General features: G+C 58.8%; 12 protein-coding genes across 12 annotated transcripts; 5 read left to right on the forward strand and 7 right to left on the reverse strand.

Annotated features, from left to right (window-relative positions):
* Positions 1-213: 213 nt before the first annotated feature.
* Positions 214-4,223, reverse strand: SDRG_14374 (hypothetical protein). The gene is made up of 8 exons (XM_008620498.1): positions 3,639-4,223; positions 2,174-3,589; positions 1,754-2,131; positions 1,602-1,712; positions 899-1,555; positions 814-856; positions 434-772; positions 214-393 (listed from the first exon to the last, which is right to left on the reverse strand). The coding sequence occupies exons 1-8, from the start codon at positions 4,206-4,208 to the stop codon at positions 248-250; spliced, it is 3,660 nt and encodes a 1,219-aa protein (XP_008618720.1). The 5' UTR covers positions 4,209-4,223; the 3' UTR covers positions 214-247.
* Positions 4,224-4,316: 93 nt separating this feature from the next.
* SDRG_14375 (hypothetical protein) lies at positions 4,317-5,521 on the reverse strand. Its single transcript, XM_008620499.1, has one exon. The coding sequence runs from the start codon at positions 5,476-5,478 to the stop codon at positions 4,351-4,353; it is 1,128 nt and encodes a 375-aa protein (XP_008618721.1). The 5' UTR covers positions 5,479-5,521; the 3' UTR covers positions 4,317-4,350.
* Positions 5,522-6,283: 762 nt separating this feature from the next.
* On the forward strand, positions 6,284-7,267 carry SDRG_14376 (hypothetical protein). Its single transcript, XM_008620500.1, has one exon. It carries the CDS (start codon positions 6,330-6,332, stop codon positions 7,140-7,142), a length of 813 nt encoding a protein of 270 aa, XP_008618722.1. The 5' UTR covers positions 6,284-6,329; the 3' UTR covers positions 7,143-7,267.
* Positions 7,268-7,759: 492 nt separating this feature from the next.
* SDRG_14377 (hypothetical protein) lies at positions 7,760-11,296 on the forward strand. Its single transcript, XM_008620501.1, has 8 exons — positions 7,760-7,932; positions 7,983-8,279; positions 8,325-8,467; positions 8,524-8,741; positions 8,790-9,235; positions 9,281-9,498; positions 9,551-9,746; positions 9,792-11,296. Exons 1-8 carry the CDS (start codon positions 7,830-7,832, stop codon positions 11,243-11,245), a joined length of 3,075 nt encoding a protein of 1,024 aa, XP_008618723.1. The 5' UTR covers positions 7,760-7,829; the 3' UTR covers positions 11,246-11,296.
* On the reverse strand, positions 11,254-12,006 carry SDRG_14378 (hypothetical protein). Its single transcript, XM_008620502.1, has one exon. It carries the CDS (start codon positions 11,989-11,991, stop codon positions 11,314-11,316), a length of 678 nt encoding a protein of 225 aa, XP_008618724.1. The 5' UTR covers positions 11,992-12,006; the 3' UTR covers positions 11,254-11,313.
* A 265-nt stretch (positions 12,007-12,271) lies between these two features.
* Positions 12,272-13,506, forward strand: SDRG_14379 (hypothetical protein; the record flags this gene model as incomplete). The annotated part of the gene is made up of 7 exons (XM_008620503.1): positions 12,272-12,339; positions 12,389-12,461; positions 12,514-12,729; positions 12,776-12,912; positions 12,962-13,061; positions 13,103-13,276; positions 13,327-13,506. The coding sequence occupies 7 exons, from the start codon at positions 12,272-12,274 to the stop codon at positions 13,456-13,458; spliced, it is 900 nt and encodes a 299-aa protein (XP_008618725.1). The 3' UTR covers positions 13,459-13,506.
* Positions 13,499-14,368, reverse strand: SDRG_14380 (hypothetical protein; the record flags this gene model as incomplete). Its single annotated transcript, XM_008620504.1, has 3 exons — positions 13,499-13,759; positions 13,809-14,007; positions 14,055-14,368. 3 exons carry the CDS (start codon positions 14,366-14,368, stop codon positions 13,499-13,501), a joined length of 774 nt encoding a protein of 257 aa, XP_008618726.1.
* A 412-nt stretch (positions 14,369-14,780) lies between these two features.
* SDRG_14381 (hypothetical protein) lies at positions 14,781-15,488 on the reverse strand. The gene has a single exon (XM_008620505.1). It carries the CDS (start codon positions 15,481-15,483, stop codon positions 14,827-14,829), a length of 657 nt encoding a protein of 218 aa, XP_008618727.1. The 5' UTR covers positions 15,484-15,488; the 3' UTR covers positions 14,781-14,826.
* Positions 15,489-15,602: 114 nt separating this feature from the next.
* Positions 15,603-16,497, forward strand: SDRG_14382 (hypothetical protein). Its single transcript, XM_008620506.1, has one exon. It carries the CDS (start codon positions 15,637-15,639, stop codon positions 16,468-16,470), a length of 834 nt encoding a protein of 277 aa, XP_008618728.1. The 5' UTR covers positions 15,603-15,636; the 3' UTR covers positions 16,471-16,497.
* A 3-nt stretch (positions 16,498-16,500) lies between these two features.
* SDRG_14383 (hypothetical protein) lies at positions 16,501-17,901 on the reverse strand (the record flags this gene model as incomplete). Its single annotated transcript, XM_008620507.1, has 6 exons — positions 16,501-16,645; positions 16,696-16,935; positions 16,981-17,108; positions 17,153-17,254; positions 17,305-17,537; positions 17,583-17,901. The coding sequence occupies 6 exons, from the start codon at positions 17,899-17,901 to the stop codon at positions 16,501-16,503; spliced, it is 1,167 nt and encodes a 388-aa protein (XP_008618729.1).
* A 404-nt stretch (positions 17,902-18,305) lies between these two features.
* SDRG_14384 (hypothetical protein) lies at positions 18,306-19,261 on the forward strand. The gene has a single exon (XM_008620508.1). The coding sequence runs from the start codon at positions 18,373-18,375 to the stop codon at positions 19,222-19,224; it is 852 nt and encodes a 283-aa protein (XP_008618730.1). The 5' UTR covers positions 18,306-18,372; the 3' UTR covers positions 19,225-19,261.
* On the reverse strand, positions 19,221-21,546 carry SDRG_14385 (hypothetical protein; the record flags this gene model as incomplete). The annotated part of the gene is made up of 13 exons (XM_008620509.1): positions 19,221-19,225; positions 19,270-19,338; positions 19,405-19,463; positions 19,507-19,706; positions 19,751-19,897; positions 19,945-20,100; positions 20,148-20,309; positions 20,353-20,453; positions 20,503-20,791; positions 20,838-20,972; positions 21,023-21,288; positions 21,337-21,425; positions 21,473-21,546. The coding sequence occupies 13 exons, from the start codon at positions 21,544-21,546 to the stop codon at positions 19,221-19,223; spliced, it is 1,752 nt and encodes a 583-aa protein (XP_008618731.1).
* Positions 21,547-21,553: the final 7 nt, after the last annotated feature.

Below are 21,553 nucleotides of genomic sequence, written 5' to 3' on the forward strand. Positions count from 1 at the left end.
ATACGAGCCTCGTGGCACACTCTCGTGCAAGCACGAGTTCCAAATGTGAGATGCCAGAACTAACGTGCGACCGACCCACATGGCCCAACATGAGGCTTATTCTCCGCCTCGTCTTCTCGTGCTAGCCGCAGGGGCCAACTAGCTTCAGTAATCGCAGCCGTCACTGCTGTTCAAGACGATGGACCTTCGACTAACTCAGCTCCAAGTCCGTCATGCTCACGAAGAAACGTAGAATTATGCAGTTGATTTAGAGTTTGCGGTAGCCGGGCCAGTCGGGCGGCGCCACAAAGGCGTATTTGCCCATGTACTCCATGAGCGCTTCGGCCGGGCCGTCGTGGGGCTTGAGGTGCGCGAGGAGGAAGTCCAATGTGTCATGCGCCTCCCGCCACGCGCCTGCGTTTCATCAACCACCACGCTACATGAGGTCGCCTACCGCGGAGGTACTCGTTCACGCCCTTCTCAAACGTCGACGTAAAGCCGTTGAGAAGCCCCATTTGCAGCAGGGGGACGTCGGCCACGCCGCGCACGTGGCGAACATTCTGGTTGACGTAGTCGCACGTGTAGAGCGCCATGGGCTTGGCGCAGCCGTCAAAGAGGACGCAGTCAATGCAGCGGCAAAACTGCTGCAGTTGCGGCGACAATAGATTGTAGAACGAGTGCGACATGATGAGCGGAATGTGGTAGAGCTTGGTCGTCGACTCGAGCGTCGACGCCATGTTGACGTCCGACGAGAGGTACGACGCATCGATCTTGTACTTGCTCCCGATCGCCCCTACATCGCAGTGAGATGCGCGTTGCTGATGACGCGCCGACCGTCAATGGCCCAGCCAACGTGGAGACCATAGCCCATCTTGACCTAAGAGCCGTGAAACTCAACGTGAAAAACAAGCGTATGCACCTGAAAAGGCGACTCGAACCGCGTTTGGAGCAGTTTGTTGGTCGTGTACGCTTTGAGTTTGGGCGAAATGTCAATGTCCACCATCGTTTTGAGAAACGCCATGAGCGCATTGTCGGCCGCCGTCGCGACGTAGACCTTGGACTGCGCCATCTTCTTGGACCCTTCTTCGTCAAAGAAGAGAAAGTCGAGTTCGGCGCCCGAGGTCGTCGTGAGGTGCGCCGGTGGCCGCGCTTGGTTGATGACGGCGACGTCCGGCGAGTCTTCGGGAATTTTCCACACGAGGAGGAACGCGTCGCCGACGTTCTTGTTGGCGTGGCCGTCAAACGTGTAGGCGGCGTGATGGACAATGTGTCCGATCGTGTTGGTGAACATCATGACTTGCTCCTGGAGACACTCGGTGATGTCGGTGAAGCGCCGAATGTCGCAAAAACCAAAGACCGCGTGGACCTTCTTGCCGGCAATGATCGGGTTGAACTCGGCGCCCATCATGTTTTTCGAGATGATGGCCGAGCCCGCCGAGCCGTACCCGATCTGCAGCAGCCGCGCGACCTTTGTCAGCGTATTCTGGAGCAGCTTCATCTCGTACATGGGCTTTTCCTCGTCGACGGCCGAGACCGACTTGGTCGGGTTGAGCGCCAACTGCTGCGTCAAGCTCACCTAGAACCGAGTTAGCTTTCCGTGTTGATAACTTGATACAAAGAACCATGCGCTCGACCGGCAAGATGACGCGCTTGTACACGTCGAGCGTGAGGAGCATACCGCCACTCGCAAAGCACGAGATGATGAAGAGAGTGCGAACAATCTCCCAGATCGCCTACGTCCATAGTCGACACGAGGACGAGAAGGCGGACGCACCTCCGACTTGGCAGCGGGCCCGCCGTCAAAGACCGCAATGCTCTGGCACGGAATCTCCGGACTTGGCCACGTGCAGTTGGACGGAACCGCGACAACGTTGAGGTACTCGACGCGGTAGCTGGTGAGAACGGTTGACGCGTAGATCGCCGACCCGTTGAAGGTGACGGCGTCGATGGGCCACGGCACGTGGGCGTACGTTTGCATGGCCGTGTGGACAGCTGACGCATTGGCGCGCGCAATGTACAAGTAGACTGGCTCCGTCGCGTTGATGTACGCAGCGAGCTCCCGGTTAAAGAGTGTATTGAGCGGCCCGTCGGCCCACATGTGGAGCTTGGTGAGGCCATACGTTATCGGCGAGACATCTCGGGGCGTGTAGCACTAGGTTCATATGGAGTTGACGTGCTTTAGAAGCAATAAGACCTCGGTCAGAATGATGAGCACGGCGAGGAGGAGGAAAATGACGTGGCGGATCGTCGAGTCGGCGACCTTTTCACCGAGCCGGCTCGCGTAAAAGGTGAGCTGGCTGATCTTGTTGTTGCTCGTCATGTCTTCTTCGTACGCCTCCTCCATCGCCAATAACATCTTGTGAAACTTGGCGGCCGATAACGCAAAAGTCCGCATCGGCGCCGTGTTGGTGCTCGATGCGACGCGCGCACAAAAGTTGTGGCGCGCGTCGTCCGGCGGCGGGTACCCCCGGTACGCCCCCCGCAGCAATAGCTCAATGTGTTCCATCGTATAGACCATTGGGCGTCCGTCGGGCAATGCAAAGATGCGCTTGAGGTCCTCGGGCGAAAACGTCGCGCGCGGACCATCACTTGGCAGCGGCGGGGACACGGACGCCGTCGACGCACGATTCTGCTTGACGAGCGAGAGGCGGCGCGGGCGGTACGAGCGCTTGACCATGATTTGCTTGAACATCTTGAAGAGCGTGGCCATGCGCACCATCCGCAGCATACGCGCGAGGCGGAAGCCGGCCACCTTGGCGATCTTGGCTCCGCCCGAGAGCGAGAGGTGGCTCACTTGGCTGTGAAAGTTTATGAACGGCACTTCGGTGAGCAGCGTCACGGACGAGGCGAGGTCGAGCCAAAAGTAAAAGCTCCAGCGGTACGACGGAAGCACAATCGAGGTCAATACCACGTCCAAAAGCATCACGACGAGCACGAGGACGGTGCAGACGCCGTACGCCAAGTCGCCGCGCACGCTCGTGCTGGCGATGCGCATATTGTCCGAGAAGGTCGCGTAGAGCGACGCGAGGAAGAGACTGACGACGACCGCGTTGTGCTCGCTAAAGCGCGTCAGCCGCTCCATGATGCGCTCGCGTCGACTCAAATGCTTGTGCTCGAGCGGCCGTGAGAGCGCGCGGATGAGCTCGATCTGCGGTGCCGTGAGCGCGCGCCGGCTCTCGGCCTCCCACTGCCGCCGATTCGCCTCGGCAATGTCTTGGAGAAAGCTTGCGGCCGGCAGGAACTCGGCGAGAAGCGAGAGCGTCGGCTGCAGCATGAGGCGCACAAAGTTGGCTTGGATCTCGGACGTATTGATCTGGTCGGCGTTCCGGAAGGTCGAAACGACGAGGCCTTCGCGCTTCTCGAGCGCGCCCTGTTCAAAGAACTCGCTCATTATTAGGTCGGTCCAGTGCTCGGCCAGCGTCCACTCCTTGGCCGGGTTGCAAATGTCGGCCGTGTGCAGAAGGAACCCGCAGTAGACGTACGCGTCTTCTTCCAGTAGCGTCGACGACCCGCGGGGGAGCGCGCGCATCTTGCGCAAGAGTTCGCTATGGATGCTTACGTCCGTGTACATGATGCAGCGTGCGATTGTCTTGGCGATGCGCAGCGATTCCTATTTGTATATGGTAGCCTCCCACGCCACGATATGGGTAGGACAGTACCTGTGTCTCGAGCGTGGCGAGGAAGCCGTGTTGCTTGACGAGCGCCATCGTGCGCGCCGTGTGCATGCTCTCAAGCACCGGGTTGCGGTACGTCAGCGTCAGCGGGTGGCCAGAGTTGACAAGGAACTGGTTGGTGAGGCCGACGTGGCCAATGTCGTGGCAGAGCGACGCGATGAGAAGCGCCGACGCAGTTCGCGGTGAGAGGTAGGCGTGGCCGTGGAAGCCGCGCAAGAAGACAGCGACAGTCTGCATGACGTCGACCGCGTGGAGAAAGGTGTGGTAGCGGCGGCTCACGACCGGCTGCGTCGTGCGCTCGACGTAGCCTTGCTGCACGTCGGCATAGAAGGCGCCGATGGCCTCGAGCGAGAGGCCAAAGACCTCATGGAGCTCAAAGAACACCGAGAGCCGCTGGACGAACGCAAGCTGCGACGGTGGCGTCGAGAGCTCAAAGACGTTGAAGTTCCAGTTGGTGAAGTCGTCGCCGACGAGGCCGTCGGTCGCGAGCAGTTGCTTCTCGACCGCCTTGGACGTCGACCGCCGGTGCTTGGGCACCCGCGGTGACAGCAGCATCGCGTCCGTCGAGCAAGTTGCTGTTTCAAGCAGCAGTTGCGCACGTCGGTTTCGCGGTTAAAATCGGCATGTGCCTCTAATGCCGAATGCTACACTAGCAAAGTTCCGTGCAGTCGAATATGCAAAAGGCAAATATATTCATCTACTTTTTGCCAAAAAAATCCATCAAGTTGCTTTGCTTGGCTGTGCCAGACGTCTTGAGCACGCGCTTCTTCTTGGGTGGCGGCGCCGGCAGCTTGGCCGAGACGCGCGGCTTGGGGGCGACAGGCGGCGCGGGCTCCTCGTCGCCGCTCGCGACGTCTTCGTACACGCTCTCGTTGACCATGTAGCCGTGCTCGTCGATGCGCGCCTTGGTGACGAGGCGTTGGCGCTTGGCAGGTGGCGCTGTTGGTGGCTCGGGTGATCGCTTCGGGGTCGCTTCTGGTGGCGGGGATGCTCGCTGCACGGGCGCAGCAGCTTTGGGCGCAGCAGCTTTGGGTGTAGGAGCTTTAGGTGTAGGAGCCTTTGGCGTAGGCGCCTTTGGCGTGGCAGCCTTGGGTATAGGAACCTTGGGAGCCGTCGTTGTTTTGGGTAGCGGATCGTCGTCGTCATCGTCATCATCGCTGTCGCACACTTTCAGACGCTTGTTGGTGGACTTGACAAACTTGGGCATCTCATCGTCGCTGTTGTCGCTCTCGTCATCGCTATCGATGACGTGCGTCGCCTTCTTCTTCACCGGCGCAGGCTTGGACTTGCCAAAGAAGCCGCCCTTTGATGCCGCCGCCGGTTTGGCCGCGGGCTTGGACGATTTGGCAAACGTCGGGGTCGTCGAGATCGTTGGCTTCTTAAAGTCCTGAAACACACTCGCCGACTCGGCGCCTTTCTTGGCCTTGCCTTGGCGCTCTGTCGCGGCCGCGCACTGGACATCCGATGAGGTTGCGCTGCTAAACGACGCGGACGGGACACCGTCCGCGATCGTCGGGAACCACAGCGCGGTCTTGATCCCATCATCAACGAGGCTTGGGCTCTCAGCCTTGGTTGCGGCGTGGATTGCGTACAGGCATTCGTTGGCGGCCACGCGCGAGAGCGAGATGGTCTTGCCGACGATCGCATTGGTCGTTGGGTCTGTCGTGGTCTCGACGGCCACGTAGAGGGCGGCGACGGGCTCGGCGGCGAGTGCGTCTTCGAGGTATCCTCGGCTCTCGCTGAGGCTCACGCCTGCGGCGCGGCTGAGGCCCACGATGCTTGGGACCTCGTTGCGGTCGAGCATCGCTGCCAGCACGTCCGCCATCTTGCAACGTGTGGTTTTGACCTCGCGCGAGTTTCGTCCTCAGCGACGCCCATTGGCTGAAAAGCGTGGGAAATGTCAGTGGTCTAAAATTGGCATGTGCCACACGCAATATGCCGATTCCGCCAACGATGTCGTTTTGATTGGCCAAAATGATTTTGTTTTGTGCTCCCCAAAACATGCCACGAGCTTGCATCCTGAGCTTTCTTTCGCTGCTTTTCATTAGCTTCACGCTCACTGCCTGTCTCTTTTAAGCTTGTTAGGTGCAACGAGTGTGCAGCGCTCGTCGTCAGTCGCCTCACGGTTGACGTTGCGAGGCGTCTGAGGTGCAGCGACAGCGTTATCGAGCAGAGCGCGATCGAATTGTGGGCACTAATTTCTTATTGCTTATTGCGATGTCTAACTGCATGGCGCCAACCGGTAGCGGTCTCGGAAAGCTCGACGCGTTGGAGCTTAACGTGGGTCAGGACAGACCTCTGCGCTGGGATCTCGAAGTACGAGTACTTACTCCTCTATGCACTTTTGATAGCGAGTTCTTCAAGCATGACTAGAGCATTAGCAAAAGAAGGCACCATATCTGATTTGCGCTTGGCAAATCACTGCCGGTACTGTTGCTGTAGCTGTGAGAGGAGAGGCTGCTACCAGAAGCGTTATCCGTATGTTTGCTGTTTTACCGGAAAGATACCTAAGCCCACCTGCGTGCTTGGACGTCGCCCATTGGTGCCTCCTGCAAGCATCCGAGCTATGATTGGTGCAACTCGATAAGAAATCACATATTCAGCCAATCCGCGCCCTACTTGAAGTACGACCAGAACCTGGGGTTGGTATGGTTGCGAGAGGCTCACCATTGGAGCATGATCAAAGCTGCGTCCACCAAGGCCACGGAGGCCACGCCGATGCACTGCGCGCCGACTCGCTATGGCGCCACGCTCCTGCCGATGCAAAAGAGTGGTCGGCGGCTCCGCAGCTTTGTGTGGTACTGTGTCACGAGCCCGCTCCAGCCATTTACGTGGCAGCTCGTCGTCTTCCATGCGCTCCACGTGCTCCTCGCAATCCTCTCGTGCCCGCTCGTGCTTGTCGGCACCGTCGCCAGCATTGCCCTGGTACCGCTCTGCTGCTTGGGCCTTGTCGTTGCCAAGCTCCTCATGCGCCTGGTGTCGTATCTGACGCAACTCGATGTCTACCTCCACAACTGCGCCACGCGACGAGGCAGCGACTGCCTTTTGCTTGAGGAAGACCGCGATCCGTACTGTCGTGACCGCACCCGCTTGGCAACGGTCTCGCAAGCGTCGATATGCCTCGTCGGCTACTACCTGCTTCTCAAACCTCCACTTGCACTAGTCTGCAGTCTCGGCGCGCTGGGTGTTTTTGGCCTTTCTGTGGCAACGATCGCCGCGCCATTTGTCCAGAGCCTCCAATTTGAAGGGGTCCTTCTCGTGGGCCCACCCGACGCAGGTACTCGACTCTCGATGGTAATGCTGGGTCTGCTACGGCTCTACGTCGCCGTCTTCCTTCTTCACGTCTCGGCCAGCTGCATCAATGCGACCACGAAGCTCGTCACGAGCCAGTACATCGATGCGACCTCTCTGGGCTTGGCCAAAGCTGACCTAGCGTCGCGAGGCCTGATCCAAGGCCAGCAGACGATGTTCTACAGCACAGTACTTTGATAAGCGTTGCATTTGGTTGTTGAAGTGGGTCGTTTCAACGTTGGTTTTGCTACGTGTACCGCGACAAGGCGTCCAGATCGACGTACACAGTCTGTGATTGCGCGCCAAATATGCTGAATGTGTGCTTTTGTTGAAGTTTTACCACAGAGTTTACGCGGTGGGCGCGACATCGGAGCGCGTGTCGGAGCGATGTTCTTGTGGCAAGAGAACTCGGGAGTGGTGATCCATGTGACGAAGCATTTCATATTCGTTTCGCATGTCGCAGATGCTGCGCTCTCTCGGGTCAAAACTGGCATGAACTGCTCACTGGATGGCCTGCATTTCAGACGCCAAGCTGCTCCATGGGTTGAGCGTCGGAAGCTACCAGCGTCGCCACGCAGGGTTCTTTTTGAAACTAACCGCATTTCCCCATCGCTCAAAGCGCGAACTGCACGGTAGGCGCATCAAATCACATTGTGTTCGGACGTTCATTTTATACTGCAATGTACAGTAGCAGTATAGTGTAGGCAGCTGAATCCTATCCACTGAACCCTGTGCGTTGAAGGAGGGTTGATGCGCTGGGCTTGTCGCACGATACGCTACCTGAGATGCTATCGTGATCGCACAACTGCTTTTCACCAGCATCCAAGTCGGAACAATTCTGTCAGCAACAGAATCTAATTCCGTCGTTATCTTCAAGCGACAACCATGCTGCAGCGCGCCGGCAGCAAGGTGCTCGCGCCGCTCACCGGCCGCCTCCGCATCAACGTCGGCAAGCGCCGGCCCGTCGGTACCGATGCCAAGTCTCGCCGTACGCCTTTGCGATCCTACCATCGTGATGCCTCACGCCTGCTCTACTAGAGATCTTCAAGGCAACGCTCGGACTCGCCATGCGGTCCGGCCTCGGAGTGCTACTCGCCTCGGCCTTTATGACGCAGTCGTCGGACCCACAAAAGCTCTGGGCGGCCTTCCCCGAATGGTACATCCTCGGCGGCGTCAGCTTTGTCGCTGTCTCGTGCGTCATCGCCACCGGCCGCAACGTGGGCGCGACGCTCTGCCAAGTCTTCCAGCAAAAGCTCGGGATCGCATTGGCCTTTGCGTTCAACGCACTTCTCTTCTACAACTTTCAGCCGCGCCTCTTCCACTCCCAAAGCGAAGGTACCAGCGTCTCAACTTACGTACTCATTCTGATGGGATTCTTAGTCGACGCGGCACTGGCTGACGGCACCCTCCTGCGCGTCACACAGTCCTTCAGCGGCGAGCCGTACATGGTCAACAACCGCGACTTTTGCACGGTCTTGCCCTTTATGATGGGCTTCAACGCGCTCATTTTGACCTTGCCCTTTGTACGTTATATTGTCTATCAAGACAAAGACACTACATATCCCATGTCTCGCGTTAGGCGTCGGGCACGCGCAAGTTTGCGATGGTCAACAACCTCTTCTTCGCGCTCACCGTCGTGAGCCCCAACGACTACAAGGACCCGACACGGCTCAAGGCCGCCAACAACACCATGTACCAGAGCGAGACGATCGTCTGGAACCTGTGCATCTACATGTGCCTCGGCCTCATTGGCGTCACGCTCTCGTTCGTCGTCGCCTGGATCCCCTACCCGCTCTTGTACGACAACTCGTAGCATCTCATTTTCAACTGATTCATATTGGGTAGCGCGATCCGGAATCTCCAAGCAGAGACTTTAGCTGCCAGCGAAACCATCGCCGAGCTCCTTCGGCTCATGGTGGACGCCTACTGCTTCAAGAAGAAGCACGTCGACCAGATGCACTTTCTGCGCGTCAAGCTCCAGCGCAAATTTGAACTCGCAACCGCCAAGAAGGACGCGATGAGTTCGCTGCTCCAGGACGCGTGGTGGGAGCAGTGCATCGGCCTTGCCTCGGTTCTCCACTTTAAGAAGACAGTCGTCAAGCCGTACATTACGCTCTACGCGTCGCTTCTCAACTCGCTCAAAGCGATGAGCCAAGCGATGCGCCTCGAGCGCTACGACCGACTTCACCGCAGCTTCATTCTGGAGCTCCAACCCGACATTTGCGCCGTCCAAGTACACGCGATGGCGCTTCTGCAAGAGATCTCGCACCACGTCCACGCCGGCCACACACGTACGACTCCTGTTCCAAATCGGACCAACTGAATCCTTGCTCTAGAATTCCACTTGGAGCATGCCGAAGCTCTGGAGCGCCACGTCGATCACTTGCTCGCGCGCTTCCATGCGACACAAACAGCGCTGTACACCAAAATGCACGCAACGCCGGGGGACGTCGAGGGCACGATGCCGCTGCACCTCTTTGTCTTTGCGCTCGAGTCGCTCGCTGGCGCGATGCTTGAGTTTCCAGAAATGCTGCGACTCAAAAACCACAATACGGTATATTCCACATTCTGATTCTGGTGGGCTAACCACATTTTTGGCTCGATAGACGACGCGCATCCACCATTTTGTGCTGCGGTCTTTGCAGTCGTTTGTCGATCCGGCGCAGTACACGCTGGGGAAGCTCCAGATTGCATGCAAGGTCTGGGTCGCACTGCTCCTCGCGAGCTTTGCCTCGGTCTACGTCTTTGGCTTTGCGTCCACGACCGCAACCACCATTGCGTACATCATGGGCAACCAAATCGGTGCGCTCTCGCTCGATACCTTGATACAATTCTCACGTAATGTAGGGGGCTCGTTTGGGATTTCGCTCCTCCGCGCGGTCGGTGTTGTCGCCGGCGTCATCGTGCCGTCCATTGCGCTCTTCTTCATCTGCGCCTACGGCGGCGAGCACCGCGCGCTGGTCGTCGCACTGCGCGATATTTTTCTGTTTCTCTGGACCACCATGTCCATGTACGTCAAGTGGAAAGGGGGGCTGGATGCGTACGCAGGTCTCGTCTCGGCCTTTATCGCCGCTGGCATTTTGCTGCCGGATGACATGTGCCCAGCCCCCGGGTCCTTGACGTCCTACGCCAACATTGCCCAGATGACGCTCGGTGTCCTCCTCATTGTGAGCGTCGAGCTCCTACTCTGGCCCAGCTCGGCGTTCATTCTCGTGCGCAAGAACGTGCAGAAGCATCTTGCGCTCGTCCAAGGCGCGTTCACGATCCTCTTCGAGCACAGCCTCAAGAGCGAAGGCGCGATGGACCCGGCGACGCTCGACGAGATGCGCGTGATTGTCCAGACGACGGTCCCGAGTCTTCTCGCCGAGCAAGAGGTCTTGCGCAAGGAGGCGATGTTTGAGCCGCGCTTGTGGCGTCTCGCCTTCTCCCAGCGCCGCTACGACAAGGTCATCGAGACGTGCGAGCAGCTCCTCGTGCACACCATGATCCTCTACAAGGTCGTGCTTTGGTTCCAGCACCAGCGACCGCAGGACGTTGCCAAGAGGATGAGCACGTCGTCGTCGTCGGTCACGGAGGACTCTGTGGTTTTGACGAGCCCGCGCGAGGCGTGGACGTTCTCGACATCAGACGTCGGCGCGGCGATCCACGACACGTTCGACACGCTGCACGTGCTCTTTGGCAGCCAGTTTTGGTACGCCGATGTCGACCAGGCGGCGCTCTTTAGCCAGATGAAGGAGGCGTTCCGAGGGGCCGACTCGGATCGCAACGGTGTCCTCGACAGCAGCGACGTCAAGGGCCTTCTCCTGCGCATCTTTGAGCAGTCGGGTGCTGTGCCGCTCGACGCGCTCGACCAGTATGTGGCCGACTTTATGGACATTGTCGACCCGACCAAGAGCGGGTCGGTGTCGTTTCCGGCGTTCATGCAAGCGCTCGAGAACGGTCTCTTGCTCGAAGTCGAACTGCAGTCCAAAGCGCCACCGCTCAAGCGGCTCGACAGCATCCAAGTCGTAGTGGACGCAAGCCCGCTTCTGACGCCGAGCTCGTGCGAAGTGCTGCCGCCGATGGACATTGAGATCCTTGGCGGCGTCTCGCACGCGTACGATATTTTGGACGTCGAAACATGCTCGCTCCTCGACGCAACGACGGCGATGCGGCACTCGTTTGCATCGTGGGTGCTCGAGGCAAGACGGTTCCAGGGCCTCCCGATGGAGGAGCTCCTCCTTCTCAACAGTTTGATCAGCGGCGTGAGCGGCATCGCAACCAACCTCGCGCTCCTGGAGGAAACTACCGTGCAGCCGTAGACTGACAACGCATAATTGATGTACACTAGTGTCATATTGTCGTATTCTGGTAGTCGAAGAGGATGCGTTCACTGTGGCGCGAGCTTGTACATGCGGTACGAGCGCACCGAGTCTTTTGTGGCCCCCGAGAGACAGCGCTCGTCGAGGACGTTGAGACCTGCGGCTTGGAACGTACGCAGAAGGTCGGCTTCGTACGTGGCGGCCCCAAAGTCGATCGTCGTGAAAAACTTGAGCAGCGGTTTGCCCATCTCGACGAGGCGCGACGAGCGCGTCTGGATCGTCTGCGTGACGTAGATGTGGCCACCAGGTGCAAGGAAGAACGTGCAATGACGCAGCGCCGCCACCGGGTCCGGCATGATCATGAGCGACGCGCTAAAGTAGACGGCGCCGTACGTTGTGGCCGGCGCAAAATCATAAATCGATGCGTGCTGGACCGAGACAGCATCTTGGCAGCCAGCGCGCGCAATGTTGGCGTGGCAGTCCGCCACGTAGTCGGCGTCATAGTCGACGCCATCGACGACAATGGCCTTCTCGCGCACGAGGTCGAGGTTCTGGAGCAGCGCCTGGCCCGTGCCTATGCCGACGTCGAGGACGCGGGCGGTGGCTGGCAGATCGTCGAGGACCGCTTTGTACCAGCCCGCCGTGAGTTGCACGATCAGGAGATCGTAGATGCGCCCGCGAAGGAACTTGGTGCCCACAAGCAGTGCGAGCGCAACCGCTGCAGCCGTCGCAAGATGGGCTTGCATGATTCGACTGACGCGTATCTCCGGATACGATCCGGACTCGGTTGAGGACAAGTTCAATTGTCCGGATAGCATAACCTGGTTGGGCGAAGAGCGCAGAGGCAGCGTCGCACTGCCGGAGCATGACCTCCAGACTCGATCTTCCTTGCGCTTTTCAGTTTGCTCATGGCTGGATGGCTTGACAGACCTGTTCTTCGTCTGGTCGAGGCGGCTCTGGTCGTGGGGCTACTGCAGCGTATCCGGATGGTGAACGATTGGCCAAAAGTATGATCCATTTTGCATCATGATGCTTCGAGGACTTCAGCGGCGCTCCATCTCGTCCGAGGCCATGGGCCTGCGCGACAGCGTGCGGTAATGGAGACTCCAATGCAGGACAACGGGCTCTATGTGCGTACGCTAGCAACTTCGACTATGACAACTTCCTCTGCGCGCTCCTGCTGCCGTCCAAGGCGCAAGACGCGTACTTTGCCCTCGTGCGACGCCGTCTCGCCGCGTCGCCGCAGGTGGCTCATAGCATCCTCGTAGCGCGCGTTCAACATTGAGATCGCCAAGATCAAGGACTCGGTGCGCACTAACCCGGGCGCGGGCCGCATGCGCATCCATTGGTGGCGCCAGCGCATCCACGACATCTACACGAGCCCCAAGCCCGTGAAGGACCACTTCCTCCTTGCCGAGCTGCAGTCGGCCATCCAGCGCCACAACCTCACGCAGCGCTGGTTCGATCGCATCCTCGAAGCGCGTGTACGTGCCGCGTCTTGCACAGCGCTTGCCCACCATTGCGATGTAGGAACTCGACCTTGAGATGGACCAGCCCGAGACGCTCTTGCAGCTCGAGCACTACGCCGAAAAGACGGCGTCGTCGCTGCTCTACTTGGCGCTCGAGTGCGTTGACGTCCGCGATGACACGGCCGACGTGGCTGCGCAGTACGCTTGCCGTCGTCCTCGTCGTCCTTTCTCATGACGTCGCTGCTAGGCATGCCGGCATGGCCGTGGGCATGACCACGCTGCTTCGCGGTACCGTGTTCCACGCCAAGCACAACCACGTGTACCTCCCGAAAGCCGTCTTGGAAAAGGTGGGTTGCAGAGGCACATGAGGCGCTGACGTCGGTACTAGCACGGGCTGGAAGCGTACGACGTGTTACAAGGCCTCGGCGACGACCCCGCGCTCGGCGCCAAGTGCGCGCCGGCGGCCTTTGACGTGGCCTGTACGGCGCTCAACCATCTGCGCTCGGCGCGCGACCTCAAGGGGTCGCTGCCCAAGGCGGCTGTCCCCGTCTTTTACGCGACGGTGCGAGTCTGATGGGCTTGTGATCGTGTCGGCAACGTCCTCTGGAATAGGTGCCGACGCAGCTGTTCTTGGACAAGCTCGAGGCGACCAACTTCAACCTCTTTGACGAGACACTGCACGAGAGCCGGCCGCAGAAGCTTCAGCTCCAGCTGCTCAAGCACTCGGTGTTCCGGTACTTTTAGATCTCGGATTACAATAATAGGAACAAAGGAGGATGTGTGCTTATTGCTTGCGGGGCTTCTTGGCCGCGGTCTCGGGCGACGCCTTGTTGTTGTTGTTGCTGTTGGTGGTGGTGGAGCGGCCATCGCCCTTGGGTGCCGACGGCGGTGCGCTCGCGTAGTTCTTCTTCTCGAGCGCAGCGAGCTGGCCCTGCAGCTGCTCCCGCTTGAGCTTGACGCGGTTCTCAAACTCAAAGCCACTTTTAAAGTAGTCGAGGCGTGACGGCGCAGCGATGTGGAGGAGCTCTTCTTCGATCGCCGAGGCCTAGAGACGAGGCGTGAGTGGTTGCATACGGGGTGTAGGTATGGGCTACCGCTTGCAACAGCTCTTCGTACGTCTTGCAAGTACTTGTATACGCGTCTTGGATCTTGGATCGCACGGCTTGACGCTCCTCGATCGTCAGATACGTGCGCCAGTCCTGCGGTGGCGGGCCCGACGACGATGTTAGTTGCGATCGCGAGGGCGCGGCGGCGCTAGGTTGCGGGTTGACGGGCGCCGTGCTCATGCGAAATCTGGAGACACAGATTAAGCCCGGAATTGGCGCGGGCACAGTGCTTACGAGATGGGCGGCTGGCGGTTGTATGCAGCGGAGGCCGTGACGGCGCGCGTCATTGGCGGTGGTCCTACGACCGACGGCGCATGGCTGTGGTTGCTGTAGCCGACGTGGGGTCCAGGGTACGCGTGGGGCATGGACGCATGGCCGTGGGACGGCGGCGGCTCGTGGCGATGGCCGTGGCGTGGCGACCGGTCGCCCGTCGCTAGCTGGCTGAGCGACGCGGCAGCGTTCATGCTCATGTGACTCGATGGCATCGACGGCGGAACGTTCCCGCCCGAGAGCGTCCGCTTTAAGGAAGGAATTGTTACGTGGCTCATGCCGCCGTCGAGTCTCTTCCTCGACTGCTCCGCCCGAATGAGCGGTCTGCGAGCTCCACATACAAAACCCAAGTCGATCTTTCGCCGGATAAACTGTGGTATCCGAAAACTCGCGTTCGCAGAAAGTTCCGGTTTGGCGCGCGCCGCGTCAACGCAAGTAATTTCGGCAAGTGCCACGTTTAAAGCCGGAACTTGGAGTGGGAGCTGCAGGCAAGCTCGCAAATACGTGGTCGCTGCTGAAAGCTACGGTGCAGCACAGCTTGCTAACAATGCTCGGGCCTGAGTCCTGTACTTGGTTTGAAACAATTGCTTCTTCATACATTCCTTCGCGATTTTCTCCTGTTTGGTCTGCTTCAGGCTCTCAACCACATACCGCTCTGGTAGATTTGACTGATGGCAAAGTACGCCAGCGATGCTATGCTCATTCAAAAGACTCTGATATTTGATGAATCTGCGTACTACGAGTTGTACAAGCACACATCAAGCGGGTTGCTAAAGGCTATGGTAAACGCGTGCTCCATCTGGCGCTCCAATGCAAGAACGCGAGCGCTCTCGTGTTCGGGTTGCCACGTTCGTTGCCCGAGTGCACCGACGCTAAGTTCGTAGAGGAGAGGACTTGGCTCTGGCGTCATGACTCGCGAAGCGCGTCGGTCCTTCTTACTCCGGTTGGACTTGGCCCCTTTGGTGGTTGCACGACGCACGGCCTGCTTGCGGGCAAAGTGCTCGGCCCACTCGTCGTTGAGTACAAACCCGTATTCATACTCGCTGTCCGAGTCGTCACCCTGCTCGCTTTGGGCAAGCATTGCTGGCTCGAGCGGTTGGCTGTAGTAGTTGGCAGAGGGCGTAGCTGTATACTGGTGCGATGGTGGAGTACGATGGTGCTGCAGGCGCGAGGGAGCATGACGCTGCTGCGGTGGACGATGCCTGTGGCGCGCGTCAAGCATCGGGTCGTAGAGCCGGGGCGCGGCAGGCGGCATGTGCATCGAATGGACGCGGAAGGCTGGTGTGAGCCATGTAGTCGACTGCGCCGGTATGGTTGGCCATGCTTCGCAGAACGGGAACGGCGGCGGGATCCCGAGGATCGCGCTGGTCTTGTTGTCTAGCGGCCCATTCATCGTGGATCGTAACAAATGTCAGGCCTGTTATAACAGCATGATTATCCGTTGGTCATCCGGATGTCCTCTGCCACGACGATATCAAGTGTGAGAGGTCGTGCCAGGAGTTCGCCACCAATTATCACTCCATTTCAAGCAGCAAGCAGCAGCAACATGAGCAAGCGCCAGCTCGACGCGGACGTGAACGATAGCATGGGCGAGTCCTCGGACGACGAGAACCTGACGCTGGGCGCCAACGGCGACGCCAACGAGGTCGTCGAGGTCGACTTTGTCTTTACGGACCCGTGCGAGGCCAACTTCCACTCGGTGAAGCAGCACTTGATCCAGTTCCTGCCCGCGTCCAAGCTCGATGCATCCAACTTGGCCAACATCATTGTCGGCCAAGTCACCGTGGGCACGATTGTCTGCAACGAAGGCGAGACCGACGCCTTTGGCCTCATCACGGCCCTGAGCTTGAAGCGGTACGAGGCCGAGCCGTCGATCCAGCAGCTCATGTCGCTCGTGATCTCCAAGTGCCCGGACGCAAGCAAGCCGCGCCTCGACCAGATTCTCTCGACCAACAACGTCGGTCTTGTCGTCTCGCGGCGTATGATCAACCTTCCGTACCAGCTCGTGCCCCACATGCACGACGCGCTGCAAAAGGACATTGACTGGGCGATCGAGAACGAGGCAACGCCGGAGCTCAAGAACTCGTACAAGTTTGACTACTTCCTCATGCTCGCGGGCGTCCAGGTCGAGAAGGCGGCAAAGAAGGCGCCTGCGGGCAAGAAGGCCAAGGCGGCGGCGTACACGGACCCTGCGATCAAGACGTACGACAACTTTGAAGACGAGTTCCTGGAGCAGGAGGCCGACGTGGCGTTTTCGTTTCCCGTCGAGAACGTGCTCAAGGAGGGCGCGGGTATCCAAACCGAGGTCTCGGTCTTCCTCATCAAGCGCCAGAAGCACAACGCGTCGCTGGCCAGCATTTCCGAGATGCTTAATGTTTAACTGTACTCTCGACCACGAGAAACCCTCTGTCTAGTCGTCCAGTGCCCGCGCCATCCACGCTGTGGCGACACCCAGCGAATTTTTTAAAGCCCGCAGCTCCTTCTCCTCCTCGGGCCGCAAAAACCGACCGCTGAGCGGCGCCGGTGGTGGGCGGTTGTTATCTTCGCGGCAAACACTAGGAGCATCATCAGTGCTAGTAGTGTTCTACGGCCATAGGAATCGAACCCTTGGTCCCATTTGGATGCATGGGTCCGCTGCGGTGACAGTGGCGCTTTGGGCCAAGGCGTCGTCAGCGGTTCTCGCTTCAGTGGTGTTGGGACCTGCGTCAATTTGCGCACGCGAGCGAGCATGTCGGGCGAGCACGCCGCGAGCTTGGCTTCCACCCGCTTGTGCAGCATCGTGGGTACCAGTGGCGGCAAGGTGCGGAGACCGTGCGGAAGATCGCGGACGCTTGGCCCGGGCTTGCTGTTTGGTAATAATTAGAGACGACCAATCCGAAACAAATCGTACGCGGCGAACTTTGGGAAGCGCACATGAGGCAATTGGCGTGGAGGGAGCTTGGGAAGCTGCAGCGGTCGCACCGCCTGCTCGACTTGATGCTGGAGCTCACTGGTTAACGTAGCCAGGCGCTCGTTGGCCTAAGTGCGTGTGAGGAATGCCTTGAAGCGATATAAAGCGATACTTGGTGCTGCTCGGCAGCGATCGTTGCTGCCAACGTGCGTCGAAGCTGCTCCAGCTGATGCTGAAAATCACTCTCAAAACGGTTCAGTGCCTCCTTGGCGCTCTACCGTCGACGACATCCTGAGAAACAAATAATAGGGAAGGAAAGCATACCGCCTGATGCTCATAGATACTATGGTGCAATGCCTTGCTCTCGATCGACTGGCAGCGCACGAGCTCTTTGAGCGCCATAGCAAGATGGTCCGCCGACGGGCGTGGCAAGGTCGCTGCAAAGCTCTCGAGCTGCGTCTTGTGCGCGTCGATGGACACGTCGGCGCGACCGCCTTGGGGCGAGCAGAGTCGGTGGACCTTGAAAATTGCTTCCGAGAGCTGTTTTGCGCGCCTTTCTACCAATGCTTCCATGACATCGCGAATGGCGTCGTTGTTTATACCTGCGTTGGCGTCGACTTCGTGCTCTATTTGGTTCCCGAAGAGCTGCTTGAAGTCGTCCGCCGAGTCGTCTTCCGACGTTGTCGTCTCATTCGACGGTCGCACGAGCTTGGTAGAGACTACGATTGGCTCGGACTTGCGGCGGGCATCATCCTTTCGCGGTGGAGGCAATGGGAGGTCGATCGCCGATCGCCGACGTTGGGGCTCGAGTTGCGGTCGACTAAGAAAGATTTCTCGAACGCGGCGAAGCTTTTGACGAGGGTACTCGGCGCCCTTGGCCCCAAAGAGGATGTCTTCGCTGTCCGAGTCGTCGTCGCTCATGGCGCCTCTTCAAGATCTCGACAATTGAAGTTGGGATTTTCTCGTTTTGCACGTGTGAAATTGAAAACCCACTGGCAGTGAAAAATACACACCCACGAAATAGTATTTCACGAGAGAAGTTTCCTTCGAAACACTGGATCTCCCTGGCACAAGCGGATTGAAGTGTCTCTAACGTATGCGCCACCAGCGCGGCTACATAGTTGCTAGTGCAATGAGCGCTCTAGGCATGACGAGCTGCGCACGCGGCGAAGTGCTCCTCCGTCATGTACACCACCACGCACTTCATATCATACACTAAATCGCGGGCGTTAAATTCAGTCGAAGAAACGCGCGTGATTGGTCCGTTGCGATCTCACCGCTTCAAGATCGTATCCGGATGGGCCCCGAACGTATAGAAAGTCCAAGCGTTGCGAGCGCATATCCGAACAAGGGTCGATCCCACGTGTCATTTCTTAGCCGACCACAGCCGCCATGGCCAAGCCCAGTCGTCGCCAGAGTCGGCGCAAGGCCTCAGCCGTCGAGAACGCCAAGCAGAGATCGGAGCCGACCAAGGTCTTGCCCCCCGCCGATGATGCTGCGCACTACATGTACCTCTACGCCGCGATGGTCGTGGTCGCGGCGACATGCGCCCGCATCGACATCGTCGCGCTTGCCGTGCCGTCGCGGTACGTGGCCTCCTGGTGGCGCTTCCTCTTTGTCATTATCGTGTGCATCAACGTCCGGAACCACGCGGCCCTCGCACGCCGCTCGTGGCTGCTGCGATGGGCTGCCTACGTCGTTTGCAACTTTGCCGGTATGACGGTCACCCAAACGATCCGCGGCGAGACGTTGGGCTACCTGCACAGCCTCACGCCATGGCAAGACGTCACATCTGCCGGCCTCCTCGTCGAGGCGCTGGTCGCATGGAAGCCAGCGGCGCAAGCGACGAGTCTCATGGCGCTCCGCGGTCTCTGCGGCTTCCCCGTCGCCGTCTGGAAGTGCTGGAGCGTGAGCCAACACATCCACTACGCGTACACTGCGTCCGTGTCCTGGGCCAAAGTAGTTCCAATGGTCACGTCCGACATGTATGCGAGTGGCATCGCCCTCGCGTGTATTGCGCACGTCGTGAGCACGCGCTCGCTCCTGCCGACGCACCTGGCGCAGCTCCAGTGGCCACTCGAGATCGCAGCCACCGTCGCCACGAGCATCCTGATCGTGCACATTTGGCACAGCGACGAGGCTCTGCTGCGTCCTCTCGGGTACACCGCCATGCTGCTCTTCAACATGCACAAGTTTTGCGGTGCGTCGCTGACGTACTTTAGTCGTGCGCGCAAAGTCGTTTAATCTTGATACGAACGTATTAGATATCTTTCTACTTTCTCTTCTTACCAGCGCGAACTTTCGGGACTTTCTTGGGCGCCTCGACGCGCTCCAAACACCCAATCTGGAACGTACTGCCTACAGTTCGCATGTAGTCGTTTAGTCGGTCATCCATCCCGTTGGCATCGGTATAAGTAGGTTTGCCTGGAATAAGGTACTTGAGGTCGTCGCGGGCGTGAACATGTCCCGCGTCATGGAGGAACCTGAGCACGATATTGCACTAGACCACAAGGCGACAGGGATTACCGTGTTTGGTGTCGCCGCGCCATGTCATAGTTGCGCTGGACGACCGCCGTGCGCGGGTGGTACGGCTCGAGGCAGCTCTCAAAGACGCGGAGGACGGCGCGGAAGTGCACGGCAGCATGCCCAATATTGCCGAGGGCGTAAAAGCAACACGCCAAGTTGTTGAGCGACGTCGCTGTATCGACATGCGTCTCGGTCAGCGTCTACCACGACGCTCACGCCATACAAATGAAGCTAATGGTGTCACCTCTTCGCGCAATGTGACGGCGCGATCAAAGCATTTCAACGCGACAAGCGTCGCGCCGCCGTAGTAGCACGTCGACCCGAGGCAGCTCCAGACGACAGCGCGGCCGGGGTGCGATGGCGGGAGGCTGTCCACGACGCCGAGTGCCTCCTAATACCGTTGTGGATACTCGTGCTCATTCATGTACTAGTGTATACCATGTACTGCTGTAGCGCTTCGACGTCGCGGCGCTCAGAATCAAACAGCGCGCCTTTGGACAAGGCAAAGTAGAGCTGGGCCTCGGAATCCATCACGTTAAAGCGGCTCGCAGCGGTGAGTTCATTTTCGGCGTCGTGGAGCATCGACCACGCCATCTACATATGTGGCGTCGGGGGAAGTTGATATTTTGATATGAAAGTACGTGGAGCTGGCCGCTGTTTTGGTACTCGAGCGCACACTCGACCTTGCGCCGCACAGTCGTGTCAAAATTGGGCACGGCAAGCACATCGTGGATGACGACAACGTCCAGAGCGTACGTGGGTCGGTCTTTCCCGCGCAAGACGTTGTCCTCTTCGATTCGAACCTGCGGGTGTCACCGCATCGGGTCTGCTGACCTGTGCATCTACCTGCGCCACTTGAGCGTCCAGGACCTCGAGAGTGCGCTGGGAGAGGGTCGCGATGGACTTTTGAATGTCTTGAACGAGCGTCTCGAGCCGCCCGAGCTTGGCTACGACTAACAAATCGAATCCAATGCGAAGGATAAGGTCTCAGTGTACGGGACGATGGCCGCTGCGACTGGAGCGAAGGGATCACGGCCACGTGCGGGTCAAACTGCATGTGGTCGAGCAGGATTTTGAGGCTGTGCTCGAGTCTTGCGACTTGAATGTGCCGGCGAATGTGCCCATGCTCTTCGCGGAGCAGCTTGAGATGCACAATATGACTCACACGGCACAAGAGCTCTAAAAACTGCGGGTACGACATCGCGTTGGGCGTCGCAACGACCGTCGACGGTACTACGTTCACCTCGACAAACCGGTGCCAGAGCGCACTCGACTGTTTGGCCAGCTATAGAAAAGCGACCGTGGCAAGCAACCAGAGGTACGAGGGCTACCTCGTGCACGTCCTCTGTCGACGCATACTCGGGGTGAACGAAATAGCCACCAAAGAAGTCCACGACACCCTCGAGCGAGATGGTCTCGACACTGGCGTCGGCTGTCGGCGACACGCGCCGATACATGTGGTAGGCCTATTCGCGGCATCCTTTGCACATTACGACAAGCGAGTTCATAGTAATACGTTGGCGATGGTGTGGTTGTAGAGGCGCAGCATCTCGACGGCGCCGGGCGACAGCATTTGCAGCCGAAGATCGTCATAGCCCGAGACAGTGTTGGACAAGAGTGCACTGGGCTGAAACGACGTGACGGCGGCAACGTCGCGCCAACTTTGCATGTCGGTGAGAAGTCGCGCGAGGCTTCGCGGCATCGTCACGTAGCGAATCTTGGCGATCTTGGTGAGCGCGGTCGCATACTCCCGCAGTGACATGATGTCGGTCCGTGCCTTGCCTAGTCATAACCTCGTCGTCGTACATTGTTCTTTCGAGCGCGCAGCACCTTTGACGAGGTCAAAGACAGCTGTGGCGTCCACCAAAGTGAATGTTGCATGCTGTAAAAAGTACAGCGGGAGCAGAAAGTGCGTGATGCTACCGAGTGCCATGAGATGGACGACGTGTCAGTAGGCGACGCGTACGTGAGGCCGTCGCTGCTGCCGCGCAACGCGTCGTAGAACACACGGACGTGCGCAGCCTCGTTGTCTGTGTCCATTGATGCT

This window comes from Saprolegnia diclina (assembly GCF_000281045.1).
Source record: "Saprolegnia diclina VS20 unplaced genomic scaffold supercont1.71, whole genome shotgun sequence".
In the NCBI taxonomy this organism is placed as follows: Eukaryota; Oomycota; class Saprolegniomycetes; order Saprolegniales; family Saprolegniaceae; genus Saprolegnia; species Saprolegnia diclina.